This window comes from Pleurodeles waltl, chromosome 2_2, assembly GCF_031143425.1.
Source record: "Pleurodeles waltl isolate 20211129_DDA chromosome 2_2, aPleWal1.hap1.20221129, whole genome shotgun sequence".
NCBI lineage: Eukaryota > Metazoa > Chordata > Amphibia > Caudata > Salamandridae > Pleurodeles > Pleurodeles waltl.
Genome location: NC_090439.1, coordinates 868,869,206 through 868,886,508, shown reverse-complemented (window position 1 = coordinate 868,886,508; position 17,303 = coordinate 868,869,206). Strand labels below are relative to the sequence as shown.

At 41.5% G+C, this 17,303-nt stretch overlaps 1 protein-coding gene across 6 annotated transcripts in view; it reads right to left on the bottom strand.

Moving 5' to 3' along the window:
- Positions 1 to 17,303, bottom strand: part of MATN2 (matrilin 2) — a 508,152-nt gene that overhangs the window by 344,226 nt on the left and 146,623 nt on the right. For all 6 annotated transcript variants that reach the window (XM_069220527.1, XM_069220524.1, XM_069220521.1 and 3 more), the window contains exon 3: positions 10,459 to 11,028. In XM_069220527.1, the coding sequence (XP_069076628.1) occupies positions 10,459 to 11,028 (570 nt within the window). The remainder of the gene's footprint in view (positions 1 to 10,458; positions 11,029 to 17,303) is intronic.

The following is a 17,303-nucleotide window of genomic DNA, read 5'->3' as shown; positions in this document are numbered from 1 at the left end:
TTGCAGAATCCTGAATACTTACGTGTTCTAATGTGACTACTGCTTATTCTTGCAGAGTATTAGTAACCTGTGTAATGTTCTGACAACTGCTAAGGTACCAGGGTATTACTGACATGTAAAGTTTGGTCTCATCATGTTTTGTGCAATACAGTTTATTTTTACATAACTCAGTGTTGTGTTTTCTTTGCGGTGTATATATTGCGTCACGTGTGTTGTGTGTGTTGTGCAAAAGGTTTACACATTGCCTCCGGGTTAGGCCTGGCTGCTCGTGCCAAGCTACCAAGGGAGTGAGCAGGGGTTATCTTGGACGTGTAACTCCCTTGCCCTGACTAGAGTGGGTGGGTTCTGCCTGGCTTAGGTGCATTCCATAGCCAACCAGAAACCACATTTCTAACAAGTGCCCAGATCTATCATGAACACGGACATAGAATAGTGCCCTTGGGCATGGACTTCTGAAAATGGTCTTCGTGATCCGTCTGTGCAGCTCGCATCCATTTCCGCCTCTTCTTGACCTCACTTACTATGCCGTAGATAGATTATTAGAACATTGGAATGTGGAGCACTTCACTGAAGACAATGAAGTGGCTCTAGACTTCTAAAGGCTGGTAAAAGACTGGAGCTCCAACATTCCAATGTTTGTCTTTCACAGCTGTTGCTATGAACAAAGATCTCACAGAGCCCAAGGGGATTTCAACTCCCTTGAGCTCCATGAGGCTTCTGTTTTACTAATTAGAACATTCTGTCCTGATGGGGCAAAGTGTTCTAATAGTTTTTTAGTCTGCCGAAGCTGGGCTATACTGTCCATTAAAGCCCGCTCTCTTGTTAAAGGCCCTGGCTTTCAGCTCAGGCCTTTAACTCTGGAGTGGGCCTTTAATGGACGGTATAGCCTGCTACAGTGGGCTTTAAAGTTGTATTTATAACTTTGAGGCTCTTTATGATGGCTGGGAAAACACTGCAAACATTGCCTGTTGCATGCAATGCATCTGACTGAAAAAATAAGAGACTTGAGGCTCAATCACAACAAGTCAGAATAGGGGTGATAGAGGTGTCAAGTCAGAGAATACCTAACTAGAAGCCCTGGGGAGAGGTCAATGAAATAGTTCCTTCAGGCGATGCTCCTATAACAAGTGCTCAGTAGTTAATTCTCTCAATCTTAAATGGCAATAAAAGGAAAAATTACAGAAAGTACAACCAATGAAGTTTTGCCAAACTGGGGATGAAATATGGCAAGTATGAATCCTGCACTAGCGCCTCTCATTGTAGGCACAAAGTTATTGGAATAAATCATGAACAAGAATAAGTTAGACATGGGGCAGTTTCCATCAATTGTCAGCATTAGCCTAGAACTTTTGCTGTGTAGCGGCTCGAGTGCATAGATGCAGCATGGCCTATAAACTCAAACCTGCCTAACTCAACATTTCATAGCCTAACCTAACCTTGCCTAGCCTAGTTTAACTGAACCTGTTAATGCTAAGTTTGCTCTGTTGTTGCTGGCATTGAGCACCCAGAGAGAGATAAAGAAAGAGAAGGGAGAAAGAAGATTGAATAGAATAATAGGGAAATGATGAGAGATAGAAATAAGGGGCGAAAAAGGATCTGCAACAGAGAATAGTGAGTTCAAGACAAGATAGCATTGATATTCATCAACTCCAGGATTTGGCAGTGACAGTGACTGGCTCCGAAGGAAAAGTTTCTGCCTCCTGAACTTATTATTTTCAATACATAGGATTTAATTCTGAAAGAAATCTGTAAGTGTGTTGTTACTTCTGTAAAGTCAGGAGTAGTTAACGTCTAGGTTTGAGGGAACACAACAACTAGTCAAATCAAGTAAATTGGGCACACAGAAGGATGAAGTGGGACCTCAGACTGTGCATCTTATTCAGCTGCGGCCCGTCCATTGGGGCTGAGGGGACCACGCCCCGTACCGTTTGCACCTCAAGAAGAGTGTCTGTAAGGCTGAGCAAAGGTCGGCCTGACAGACACTCTTCATTTTCAGATCAGGCAGCCAGGAGTTAGACATGCGTGATTTGCGCAGACTCCTGGCTGCCTGAACTGAACTTTGCTAGGCTGAAGAAGTCACAGCTCCTATGGGCGTGACCTCCTCAGCTCAGCAAAGGTGCCTCAAAGCCCACCCCCTCGGTGACGAGGGAAAGCGTCACCCACTGACTTCGACCTGGGCGCTTCAGGTTTAAGCCCTGAAGCGCCCATGGCGAGTGTCAATCAGTGACACCCCGTCACAGAGTGGGGTGGGATCAGAAGTCTCACTGACCCCATCCCATGCTATGACGAAGTTGGGACTGCTGCCTTCCCTCACTGAAATGAATTAAAATGAATCAAAATGAATGTTTCGTGCGTGTGTGGGTATGTTTGCAATATTTGATAATGAGGGCTGTGACTGCATGTGTGTGTGCGTGCATGTGTGTGTGAATGAATGAGTGAATGAGTGTGCCTGTGTGTCCCGCCCCCCTCTCTCCTAAATTTACTGGCCGCCACTGATCTTATTATAGCAGGTGCGCCTCACATCATCTGACTTCACTCTCACAGGACCCTCCCTCAGATGGCCAAGACCCCAACCATTGGGCATGCGCTCCTTTATCTGAGTCCTCAGCACCCTCCTGTTACTCAGTGAGTCTTAACTTCTTCTGTCATTGCTATTTCTTTTCCTGTCCAATGGTAAGAAATGGGCTGATCATATTGACAGGCAGTTCTCAATATGCTCTCCTTCAAGGAATCTTGAAAGTGACTAATACATGTTAGAATCGTCTCTATGGCAGTGATATTATACCAGACTTTGTTATTTAGTATAGTTTAATAAACAAGAAGGCCACAATCCCAGTTCTTCAGCAGTCTCATCTACAGAGAGCCTTTGTTTCTTCTAGCAGAAGGGCTTGATAAGACTCTGTGATTGAAGGACTACACGTGATCTGTCAGGATTCTGCATGGGTCCCTAATAGATAAGTTCAATTATTCTGACTTAACTCTATAAGGCAAGGCAGTGTCAAAGACCAAGGTCCAAGACGTTCAAGAGGCTCATCTAGGGAGAACATTTCTTTCTTCCAGCAGAAGGACTATATAAGAGGTTTGAATCTGTGATTAATGGACCACCGATAATCTGCCAGCGTTCCGAGTGCACTGCTAGAATATGGGTTTCATTATTCTGACAAACCTCATATAATTATGACGATGCAAATAATCTAAGTGAATACAAGGTATGCATGAGCACAGTTCCAGCTGTAAGAAAGCAAATGTCTAAAGTCGCTTGTCTATATATTCTCAATTATCTACTGACAGAAAAAGGTTTGTAGGATTTAGTGCTGCTTCAAATTCAGTGACCTCTGTCTCAGTAGCCTCAACATTGATATGTTTGCTAAACGAGGTTCAGTTGCTGTTGCCTGCTCTTCATTTATAGAGCCCAACTGGCTTAATGATCTTTAGTGTAATTCCCAATGAAAAGTCAACTTGATGTGAATTGAGGTTCTCGTGCATAGCTTTAAAGCCAAACTGACCAGAGAACTGGCTCTCCTACAGATCTACTTCACAAAGCTTAACCCAGGCAGATCTAATGTGTTATTGGTAGAATATATTATATATGTAGAAGTAAATAATTGATAAGCTGGAGACACCTATGTGTTAGCATTAAGATTTATCATTTGCACACACTTGAATATCAGTAATATAAGGCTAATGCTTGAGTAATCAGTTTCACCGTATAACAAGACCTCAAGTCACTTCACTGAGAGGGGTATGCCCCAACTTCTAAAAAGAAAGGGACGTAGCAAGGTATGAAAGGGAGTTCACTTTCTCTTCTACTCAGTTACCTCATATTTCGAAATGCTCTTTTGTACTCTTAGAAAGACAACTCATTTTCATCTTTGATCCTCTTATAGAATCTGCACTGGCCTCACATTCAAAACTTTGGGTCTAACTACAAATTCCCCATTAAATTTGTGGGTAGATATGGTGACCAGAATTAAAAAGCATGGCCAATACTTCCCTAGAAGTCAGTGGTGCTGGAACAATTTTTAGAGTGGAGGTGCTGGCCAGTAACATCCCCTCACTAAAGGCAGAGGGGAGGTATGGTAGTTTACCTTTCAAATCATAACAAATGGTGCTAGACGAAAAATATGTAAAAGACCCCTTTGTAGTTCATTCCACCATCTAAACTCTTTCAGGTTGATGGGAGTGCTGCAGCATCTCACACACCCCTAGTTCCAGTGCTACTGGCAGAAGCTAACGAGGATACAAAATTAATTCCCTCTCAATATGGTACAACATATGGAGCTGGGAAGACCGGGTCCAATTTTGTGTGTTTGTTGGTCTTCTGGTCAAACAACAGGCCCAAATCTGCATACGTATTCCACCTGCTTAGAGTAGGTGATAGATGTGTGGGGCGACTTTATCTTCAGCCACGAAGAGTTGGTCAGAGTAATGCAGAGGCAAGAGATTCTTTTACTTTAGCTGTAGGATCCTTTTTTGTATTATAGAATTTTACAAAATTGTGCCAGGAAATAGAAATAATCTACAAGTGGTGTCTGCAAATATACAGTAGCAATATAACACTTTTTCATTAATATTGATAAATTTTACTCCAAAAATGTTGAAACAAAGTACAATAAACTTGACTCGTTTCGTTTATTTATTTTGAAACTTTTCAGTTCCTAAATATCGCTCCAGAGCCTCATTGCCTGATGTCGCTGACTACTTCGCCTTTTCTCTGCATCCTTTGCTTGTTTGGTACAGTCTGGACACGCATACACCTACCACTCCCTCTGAAGTGGTAGCCAGACTAGGCCATTGTTTCCCTCCAGAAGACAAAAGGGAGTGGTGATTGAGTGACCAGGACTATGCAGCATTTCTAAAAGATGCACTGTGCAGGTCATTGCTGCTCTGCCCAGCCTGCAGGTCATCCTAGCTGCCATTAGAATGAATTAGTCAGTTCTGCATACATGCCAACATTTTAAAAGAGGTAAGTGGGAGATTTAAAAACAAAATAATAGGGGAATTGTACTTCCCCCATTGACTTCTATTGGAACAGAGGCTATTTTATGCAGGAGACAGCCAAAATGAACCCATTGTTGCCTTAAAAAACTGGGAATCTCTCGCCTGAAAGTTGCTAGCCTTTGTCAATCAATGCCACTACTGCTCTGTCTCCACGGCTAATAAATGTTGTACTTATTTGATGTATTTGTTTTTTTTTATGGCTGAAACTAGACTTTTGGGCATTTCACAACACTGTAAAGATAAGGTACGAAACACAAGACAAGCTGGCCATGCATCTCTACATTTGGTGGCTTAACAAACAGATTTCCAGGTAGCGCAGAATTGGTCATAATATTTGCAGAGGAAGGTAACATTTTAGCACACAGAATATAGTCATAGAGGATGAAAGTTATCACCGTAGAACCCAACGTTGGTAGCAGCACATTGGTCTTTTGCAGCAATAACAAACAAACATTTGCAATGCAATGGGTCTTGGCATATTTTGAACAAGTTAATTGTCATCTTTTGACAACAGTGCTTGTGAGCAAAAAACAAAGAAAACATGAGAAGAAACTGAGAAAAGACGACTTGGCAAAATAAAATAGAGTTAGCTTTAAAAAAATAAAAACTTTGCAATTTTGATTGTCCTGCTGAGCATCTTATTTTCCAGTCACAAGCCTTTTGTTTGCGAAGCACTGGAAGTTAAAAATAACAAATAGTACCTGGATCATGCCAGGAGCAGCAGACGGGCACTAATTAAGTTGCATCAATTAGAGCTTGATCCCTGCTCCACACAGAGGAACGGAAATGATGCCAGGCGTGCCTTGATGAATTATGAGGCTATAAAGAAGAGTGCCACATAAACCAGCAAATGGTGAGCGACAGGCAGGCTCCAAGCCCTTTACTGAATACAACATTGTCTCGCATGCGAGACGCATGCTCAGGCGCATGCACTCGCAGGCTCGACCCTAAAAATCAACATGTTTACTCTTTATCATATCTTCATATAGAGACTGTGCAGAGAGGAGGCAGGGAGTCAGGGAATAAAGTACAAGACTGGGGAAATGCATATATATGGTTAGTGGTAGCATTAACAGAGAACACATATTTGGACAGAGAGAAAGGGAGCAAAACGGCTTACAGGTGTGTAGACCAAGAGGGCAGGAGACTGGTAATTAGAGCATATGAAAAAAAGAAAAACGGTGAAAATATAGGTCAACTTGAAAGAAGCACAATACGCATGCACGTTTTGTCGGAAAGCGGTATGTTCAATGGTTAGCAGAGAAAAAAAACAGATGAGGGAAAAAATGTCATTAGCATTAAATGTAAGGCACCAGTTACACTAAAATCCACAATAGTACAACTGAACACACCAGCATAGCTATAAAAGAACCCAAGGCAAACCCAAAGTCAAGGGTTTTAGCGAGGTGAGGAAAATAAATATAATTGATTAGGGGAGCAACAGTAGAAATCAACTGTTTCATTGCAGAGAAAGTGAGGAGGGCAGGGGTGGGTTGATCTGTGGAAGGAAGCAGTGGAAACCAGGTGGGTGAAAAACAGGAGACAGATAGGGCAGGGGTGGATACACGACGAGAGAACATTAAATAAACATGAATGCTCTTCTGGGATCAGTTATGGGAAATCTGAAGGGTTAGATAGGGCAAACATAACAAAGTTGCGCAATAGACAAGCTCAGCTGAGAAGATCTTGAAAGCAAACTGGGAGAATTAGGTTAAAGGTGAGAGAAAAAGTCCCCTTGGGAGTTTAAAAACAGAGGTAAAGGCGCATGTAAGTCATGCAATTAGACCGTCATGTGCACATGTGCCTTAAGGAGCATATTCTTCAGAATGTACCTGAAGATCTGAAAAGAAGGGGCATTTGGAATATGACAAGTGGAGTTCTAGGTTCTGGAAGCTTTGACAGAGATAGATGTGTGAATTATGGACATTTTGTTGGAATGTGAAGTGGAGAGAGCTCAAGAGAGATTCCAGAAAAGGATTGCTTCTATCTGAGGTGGTTCCTCCTAAAGGGCGGAGGAGCATCGCCCTGCCTGCTGCAAATGTAAATGCCATTTTATTACAGCACAGGCTGGCAGCACAGATCCATGCTGTTCTATCAGCGTGACTGTCAGATTTTGAGGGCTGGGCAGGGCTGATGGCAGCATGTAGGATGATTTGAAAAGCTGCCAGTGTGGAGTGTTGAATTGGCCGTCTGTCTTGGGACAGCCAGCCCGACATGCTCATTTCAGATCGCACCAATCCCTGTCAGGGGATTGCAGGCACAGGCACTGTGGCTCAAAAGGAACACTGGGTTAACCTGCTCAAACCAATCCCAGAGCTTCTTTCATGCAGGAAACAGCATGACAGGAGCTCCAGTATTGGTTAGGTCCAAGCTGGCTGTAGGAGAGTCACGGCACCCAAGGGCTGGTCTGGGAAAGACACAAGGACAGAGCACATTTTAATTTCTTCCTTTCAAGTTAGGCGAGGGGAAGTGTGCCTCTTCCTATTCTCTACCTTGTACCCCTGGTCCAGCCTGTACATCTCATGCCAGCCTTGTCGTTAAAATAGAAGAATGATTGCGTCAGGAGCACAGATGGTTGGTCACAGCATGCCTACTTTTAAAATACTTCCTTTGTGAGTATAAAAAGGAGACCCCTGTGTCAGCTATTAATGTAATATCCAGTGATTTATGCGCTATCACCTTCACCAGCACCATTGAAGAGATAAAAAATCATTACTAAACCACTGAAGCACTAGGAGTTTAAACCCACTCTGCATTACTGACTCAGCTTGCACTCAGGTCTGCGGCTGGTTGACCAGCCACCACGCTGCATAAACAATTGTTCAACTATAGAATGGTGCTTTTTCCTAAAACCACAACCACAGGAGAAACGTGGGAGATCATGGGTAGAGTGAGCTTTGCACGAAACCTCAGGACGTCATGATGTCTGCTGAGCGGGGATTGTACAGTGCCTCGGGGCAGGAGGTAACATTACAGCTTGAGCATCGCTGCTCACTCACATGTAAACACAATTCACAATGGTCTGCGCATCAGAGGCAAGGATTTCCTTCTCCAACATAGCTTACAGCCCATCCTGAGCCCAGTGTGCTGTGTTTATGGCCTGACAAATGCTTGCAACCTGTATAAACTAGTTTGCTAAAAGCAGGTGCTTCAAATGCAAGCAATACAATTCAATACAATTCAAGCCATTTGTCAGGACATAAACAAAAACATGGAGCCTGGTAACAGATTCATTGGCTTGCACGGAAATACTGTCTCGAGCTGTACTCTGTACTAATGTAATCTTTGAGACAGTAAATCCCCGGAGGCCCCACTTGCCTTTGATACACTGTGCTTTTGTGAACATGCTAGGGAGTTAGCAGGTATGCATGCTGTGAATGTGCAGTGCAGTTTTATTGCTATAGCTACAATTTGAATTTACTACATTAACTGCTAAACAATTTTAGTTCAGTAAGATATGAAGCGTTTTTTTATGTATTTCAATATTTTAAGTCTACACTTCCAAAATCGCATTATAACCCTCCTTGCTTTCTCAAATTTGCTTGAAAATACACCATTTGCCTACTTCATTTTCAAAATGTTCCCATGGGTAAAAACAACCCCTCCCCACCACAAACCCTCCTTATGACGGTTGGGATCGCTCACTATGCTCGCTCACCACAGGGCACTCCTCTTGAACGTTCATGTCCCACCAATCTCAAATATCAGCAGTCGTCACTGGCTTACATCAAAGATAATCTGATGTTTGATGGTTCAGAACTTTGAAGGCAAGTCAGGCAGTTCTCAGGGAGCAGAGTTCCTCAATGAGGAGCCATTTTAGTTAAACAAGTGAGGGACCACTGTAGTCGTGTTACTTGGTGTTTGTGAGAAGCCTCGCAGCGGCTTCTCACAAATACTAAGGCCCTCATTATGAGTTTGATGGGATTGCCAAATTTACGGGGAGGACACCATGTTCCCGCCGGGCTGACCAGTGGGGAAATTGTAATACATGGCTCCCACGGACTGCCCGTGGGGGACAATGCTATGATATTGGTCCCGGGTCCCCTAAGGGAGCCGGGACCAATATCATAGCACTCCAGCACCCTGGGACGGTGCACTGTCTCCAGAGAAGACAGGGTGCATTCTGACAGTGCTGGGCAGGGGGGGCCCCAGCACTGACTTTCCGCCAGCCTTTCCATTTCTCCCCACATATATTTTTCCCTGACTTGATTAGTTGTAGAGTTGATCTGTGCCTAGCCAAAGATTATTGACTTTGCTAATTTGAATTGACCACTGAACAACGTATCATCTCTGTAACTCAGATATTCTTGTTGATGATATGCATTTTTCTTCTTGAAGGCTTAGCTTTATTAATGTTAGTTTGCTTAAATAATTTATTTTGACGCCTTGGGCAACCTTTAGTGATTACGTATCTTTATAATTTGATTTTGCACATCGTCTACATGACTTTGAGCGTGTGTTTGTAATACATTTTTAACCTTATTTTCTGATTGGAGTTTTCCTTCCATGGCTACATCCGTCATAGTGTTTAAATTGTTTGTACTGAAATTCTACTGATGGTTCCACAAAACTACTTACTGGGTTCACAGATTAATCCACCTCGAAGAGCATTGATTCCTGCGAAGGATGAAAATGCTTCAGCAATGACAATCACCTAACAGAATTGAACTGCAACACAATTATCCAGAGAAAGCTTTCAAAGGCAGGTAGAAACATCAACAAACCCTGTCTAAAGTAGTAAAAGAATCAAAACACCTATGAATCTTTGATAACTGGTTTGGCCCTAAAAGTGGCACGAGAACAAAACAATGGATGATCATTTGTATTTGAGAATTACAACGAAGGCCCACAACATAGCTTGCAAAGGGAAAGTGCATATGTACAGTGTACGCACAGCCCACATCATGCCAAGGGCCATACTTGTCCTGTATTCACTTTTATTTTATCATTCTATAGCTGTTGAAAACAATTTACACTTACAAGTTACTTTAATGCCTCACTACATTCATGCTGATAAGAGTTTATAACTGTATGCTTTGTGTACAAATCCCAGACTTACTTCGGTAGTTGGTCCCTTTTATCTATGTTCAAACTTTACAGTCCACCTCAGAGCCTCCTTCCTCGTCACAAAAACTTTTTAAGGTTCAGATGGCGTGGAAATCGTGGCAATCATGTCATTGTCAAGAAAGGTTGCGGTCCTGTCAATCACCTGCATGTGTTATTTACAAGTGAGTGCAAATCACTGAGCATAGGTGTTTGGTCCGTATTCGTTATGCTACATTTGGGGCTATGTAAAGGAATATTTGGACATAAACCACCTGTGGTAGGCATGAAGTCTACCAAAGAAAGTACCACCGCAAAGCATGACATAAAATAACAAAACATTTCACGACTGGTAAAATAGAAAGCAAACACAGTGACATGTCAGCTGTTAGATTACATAATTAAGGTCCTTACCACACAACTTGGTCTGGAAAACTGAAGTCAGGGACTCTATCTGGCTGAAGTTGGCGACGAGGAAGACGTGTTCTTCATGAGGATCACTGCCGATGGACTTCAAGGTGTTCATGTCCACTCGTCCCACACCAATAGCAAAAATGAGGATTCCAGTATTTCGCGCCTTAGCTGCAATCTCTGCCACAGGATCCTGTGGTCTCCCATCTGTCACAATCATGGCAATTCTTGGCACATTTTGATCTAAGGGCCGAGCTCCATCTGCCTCTGTGAAAGCAATGTTCATGGCATATTGAATGGCCACCCCTGTCATTGTGCCTGTGGCCAGGTGCCTCATCCGCTGAACTGCATGTTCCATGTCGGATTTCTTCCTGTATGTCTTGAGGGAAAACTCCTGTTTGACGGTGCTGCCATACTGGAGGAGACCCACCCTGGTGGAGTCTGGCCCAATGTCCAGAAACTGCAAGATGGTTACAATGAATTCTTTCACCTTCTCGTAGTCATACGGGCGAACACTGCGGGAGCTGTCAATGATGAACACAAGGTCCAGGAGTTTCTTTTTACATGTATTCTCTTAAAGAAAAGAAGAGGGATATGTGAGATCATTGAATGCTGATGAAAATTATATGTTCGGCATATTTGGTAAGGCCCCTGGAATGAAATAACTTTATGTAGCAATTTGTAACCCACATTTTGTAGCAGTGTAAACATCATGTTATTATTTCATATCACCCAATTCAATGACACTCATTCCATAAAACTGACAAGGATAAACTGACCAATTTTATGTAACCGACACTGTAATTTGAACTTGTAATCACTTTACAAAGAAATTCCTACAGCAGACACATTAACCCTTTGAGCTTTTACACCCATTTACCATGCCTGGAATCGTTTAACGTGAAATCCGTGTTTTTTTACCAAATGTAATTTGATGGGATTCCACGCAGTACCAATAAAATAACAATAAAACACATTTAATGCCACCATACATCGTTGTCACTTTCTAGCTTCCAAATAACTACACTTCAATTAGTTTAGACACCTTAGGTCAAGGATTTGTTAAATGTAAAGGCTGTCTTTTATTATTCCATCTAAGTCTACTTAGCTATAGAAAAATGCTTACAATTACATCTATGTTTTCGTGTATATATTTCTTTCGACAAGTGTCTTCAACACTCGTATTAGTACACAGTCCTGAAAAAAGAATTCATCTGCTAACATAAAAATAACTACATGAAGAAGACTGATAACCAAATTTCACTATATCCTTTCTGCCATTAAAGCAGTCAGTGGGTTATTATCATGAATTATCTGTTGAAGAGAGTAACCAGACAGAAATGAAGTATCATATGCAGCATTAGGACAAATGGCTCTGGAAGGTCATATGTTAGGCGGAGGAATTTCTTTCCAAGAGGGGGTGGGGGTGATCTTTCTAGTAGTGTGCACATCTGACCACAGATTGACCCTGGAGTACAAGATAATTCAAGTATTGCAACATGGCATAATTCTAAGTAACACACCCCATGATAAAGAGACAGTCTGTTCTCAGCATGAAAAGCAAAGGCTTCTTGCTAACAATACAAAATATCTATTCACAAACAAAACCCTTTAGGCTGTGGACTTAGGGACAGATGTATTATTTACTACGTCTGAAACACTTGCCATAATTTGCAACCGGTATTTTTGTGACCAGTAAATAATTTTCCACACTGACCAATGTACAAATAAGTCTAGCCTCCTATACAAAATGTGCACTGACTTTCGGAGAATGGAATAGCGTTTTGTGAACTGGCCTATGTACAAATAGTTTTGTGAACAATATAACAAATAGCAGGGAATTGCACAGTGACCAGCCTGGTGAATATTCATTCAGAAAGTCGCAAATTGAGATGCCATACGATTGGCCACAATCATAGGGGTGGTGACCCGCAATGGTCAACATATCACCATGTGTGTGATTATGTTTAAGCAAAGAAAACTTTTTTTAATTGCAGTCTGTTTTCCTTAGGGAGACTGGACTGCATTTAATAGAGTAATATTATTTTTTAGAAAAATGTTTTGCTGACCACTGCTAACAATCCGTGAAACATTTTTCAAGCTTTACAAAAGGGAAAGGATCCTAAAGGGGCTGCTTTACCTTTGCAAAACAGATGCCACCCCCTCTGAGATGTCAATAACTGGTCAATAGTTTGTAACTTCAGTTGAGGTCACAAATCATGTATATATTCCTATCTGACTCTTAAATAGGAGGATAACGCCCCTTTCATGCACCTTCTATTTGCGATTTGGATAGGAGCACAAAGCCCTTTCACAAGTTGGAAAGAATTTTCAGACACATAAAAGGGCTTTTTATCGTAAAGAAAATCCCTCTGTGGCTGCAAACACTGCAATTTTACGAATTGCATGTTTTCGATTGCAAAAAGGCTTTTTACATGAGGCCGACTATTCATGAGGTTGTCCCAAATTGCTATTCACTCTGATTGGAGACCACCACAAGGATGAGGGCCTGCTGAGGTCAGCAAGCCATCATGCCTGTAACTGTCTTTCAGTTATGTAATTTATTTAATGCAACCTGTCTTCCTGAGACCCCACAATGTTGATGGTCTTCTGGGGTCAGCAAGCCACCATGTATGTGACTGATTTTCAATGAGGTAATTTTTTTAATGCAACCTGTCTTCCTGAAAGTAAACAGGCCTGTATTTAAAAAGAAAAATAGAAAAGTTTTAAAATGTTTGTTTGAGAGTTGGCTTGGGTCCCACAGTAAACTCTTTTTTATCATTCACCAAACCCTTTCCTTTTGCAAATGGGTTACCACTCCAACTTGGGGGGTGGTAACATTTTAATGGTTAACGGCTTCTATTTTGACCCTAAAACATTGATACCTATGGTTAGGAATCACTATCTGGAAGGGATGCTTTCAATAACCCAATTTTAAATAGTGATTCCTTATCCATTTCTAAACCCTTTTTAGGAGTCAGGGAAAAGTCACTGTATCCCGAAATGGATTTAGTAAATCACAAAAAACTTTTTTGGCGTTCACAAATTCAAAATTGGAGCATTTGCATCTGCAAAAATACCTTATACATACGTTTCAAAGAAAGATCATTAGAAAATAGTACATTGTCCAGAGGGTTTATGAAGAAAACTCTACGTTTGGTTTTTAAACTTGTAACTAGGAAACTCGTTCACTTCAACATAGTTTCCAAAAGATCAGTCGGATTAATAGGTGTAATGTAAAACAGAGAATTCAAGAGCTACCCAGAATCACATATCAATATTTATATGTTTTTGTGGGAAGGTAGTGAAATAATGCTTTATATCACTAGTTATCACACATTTCAATATTTGACAAGGAGGCTGGTGTGTCTAAGACTTTCATGAAATGAAATGTTTCAAACAAAAAGTAGGATTTGCAGATAGTTTGGGTAAGAGTGCATTGATTTAAGCAAACACTATATTTACAATTTGGTGTGTCCACTCAAATTCATTGAGTGGATTTTATCCCTAAACTCTTTGTGGTATCACTTTGTGCAACTCTGTAGTGCGGTGGCAGTTTCCAGAGTTCCTGTTTAAAGTGAGAAACAGAATTTTGGAAAATGTAAAGGAGATAGCAGGAAGTTTAGGAGGAAGGGCATTGTCATCCTACCCAACACGAAATTCATATTTGCCAGGTCAGGAGAAATGGGACAGCCTCTGTCCTTGTCAAAGGTAGTGTCAAGATAGTATGTTAGTTGGTACCAGGAAGATACAAACGAGACATCACCCCTAACCCTGTAATTTCCAGATTCTGCTCTCATACAGTACATGTTTGAGGTGAGCTCTTCTTGTAGTTAGGTTTTGCAAGAGGTTTGTGTGGTGTCTGCAGAGGTTTTTGGCTTTCGCAGCACAGTAATTGGTAAACTAAATGCCCCATGAACCACATTCATGCTTTCACTCTGACAAACCTAACTACACTTGTATACTAACAAACAACCATAACCATTGCCTAGATTCCCATTAGAATCATGTGAACCAGTGATAACAAAACTGTGGGTCACGACCTACTAGTGGGTCGTGAGATGATTTTTGGTGGGTCACAAAAGTTATTTATTTATCTTGTCACATTTGTTCCGATTCAAAGAGTCAGAGGTCAAATGCCAACCTATGCCTTATAAGAAAATGTTGCCTTTTTAACATGGGGATTAGTGTTTATGAACTCTTCTCACTTTTCAGTCAGAGAAAGAAAAGTAGAGTGCTTTACTTTACAATCTTGCTTGGGTACAGGGTCAGTGAAAGGAAAGGCTGCAGGATGTCATTTTTTGTAACACACAACAAATGTAAATACTTGTAAATGAACTGTGCACGTTCATCAGTTAGGAAGGCAAAAATGAAGCACACTTTATTTGTGATTTTGAAGTTCGACGGAAATAAAGATTTTAATTGGATCAAAACTAGTCAAAACACTACTTGGTGACGCACACATGATAGATATTCACTCAAACATGATTTCTCCACATCATCATTTGAGTGCAGTATAGTTTCATCAGGAAACATGTATGTCTTTGTAACTTTAATGGCCATTTCAATGGAAAATGTGCTGTCTGTAAATGACAATGCTCTACCACACAATGCTTTAGTAACATAAAAAAACCTCCCCCCTCATGCCCATTAAAGCTCGATGGGTCATGAACGTTTGTTGTTTTAGATGCTGGGCTGTGGTCCAAAAAAGTCTGGGAAGCACTTATGTAAACATATCTAGCTTGTAATTATTCACTACTCATTCAAGCATGCCGTTAATTCATGAGCAGGCAGGTGGACCTTCAATGTCCCCATTATTATTTTTAGCACTGCTTAGGTGTACATGAGATTGTGTTTATAAACCTTACTATTTTTGACTCATCTATTCCTGAGTCCACAGAGTCATGTGTGTGATTGCAAGTCCTTGTAAGTGCTCCGTCCAAGACAATGACGCTCATTGAGCATGCCAAGATACACAGCCACTATTCCAAATAATTGGCCATGGAAGTATCTTCATTGCACATATAATTTCTGCCAAACATAACACTGCCTCATACAGCAAAGCATGCCCAGAACTGCCCAGCCAAACTAACGCTTACAAACTACCCAGGGATTTCACCATCTGCTTGAAGCTCACATTTCTAGACACCTCAGTAGATAAGGCGTAATTCCTTATTACACACAAAATTGTGCATTTAGCAATCTACGCTACTACTAAGGTATGAATTGTTGTGATTTACAAATCTATGCATTTTTTATATTAATGTTATTATTACATTAATAAAAACACAAAAATGTACTGTTAGGCACTAACTTATTACTCTCTGGCGGAGCAGCAGACACTCTGGTAATACTGCAGGTTTTGAAAAAGTCCGGATCTCTGAGAGGTCTTCAGCTTTTCTGCGAGACCACAAGCCTTTCTGGGACTTCCACTCTTCTCAGGCGTAGCAAACACTAACACGTCACAACTCTATGGCACATTGACTCTGGTGTAAGTTGTAATGTCACGTTTCCCACATTTTAAAGCGTTGTTCTACCATCTACATGTGATGTCATGAGCAACGTATTGGGAAAGGCCGTAAGGTTGTGTTGGTTACTTACCTTAAAGGATGCATTCCCTACTTTCTAAGGGTTTGGGGTTTAACCTTAGTGCTACAATGCTACATGTTTTACAATCTCATTATGCATCTTTTCTCTCCCTTTCTCCCTTTCTCTTACTTTCTCTCCCTTTCCCTTTCTTTTTCTCTTTCTTTCTCAGTGTCTCTGACTTTTTCCATCCCTCCCTCATCTTGTCTTTCACGTGATTGGTGGGTCCACTTCATGGGTAAAATGTTCATAATACTGGATGTACACCCAAACTGGGACTACCTTTTCAGCGTCCACCTTACAAATGTCTCTAACATGCCACTTGTTATCTTCCTTAATGTAAGGGCTGTTCCGAGTTTTTTTTGTTCAAGGCTGCCATGGTGTACGTGGTCATCCCGAACTGGAAGGACCTGAGCATAATAGCAGTAGAATCTAAACTGAGAGGTCACTCTGATGCCATTTCTAACCATGTCACTTTCAGTTTTGTTCATGGTGGAGCTGAGAACAGCAACGCCATTGAGAATACCATGTTCCACTGCACTCAAGATAACGGACATCTGCTGTTTTTTGAAGGAAGTTCCATTACAGCCTTCTTCCAGTTCAAGCCCAAAACCCCTTCCTTGGCCAAAGGGCCATACAATGTCACCATGGCTGACAGTTATATGAAGGGCTCTAGAATATTCTTGAAATGACTCCACTGCACCAAATGCCGCACTCACACAGACACACAAACATACTGACACCCACACAATCAAGAAAATAGAAATTTGTCATTCATCTACAGCACTAGTTCCCAACCTTTTGACTTCTGTGGACCCCCACTTTATCATTACCAGAACCCGGGGACCCCCACTGAATCATTATTGGAATCCAGGACCCCCCCAGTAAGTCATTACTGAAAGCTGGGGACCTAGACCCATATTTATACTTTTTTAGCGCTGCATTTGCGCCGCTTTTTGACGCAAAAACGGCACAAACTTACAAAATACAATTGTATTTTGCAAGTATGCGCCACTTTTGCGTCAAAAAATGCCGCAAATGCGGCGCTATAAAAGTATAAATATGGGCCCTAGTCTGTTAATATTATTTAATTTTCTAAGCAGTCGCGGACCCCTCGAGAAGGCTTCACGAATCCCCGTGGGTCCCCGGACCACAGGTTGGGACCACTGATCTACAGCACATGCAGTCATCTATGAATCCACGTGACCTCTTTAGATATCAGTAAATATGATTTGCCACTATGGAAGCAGAGCAGGTGCGCC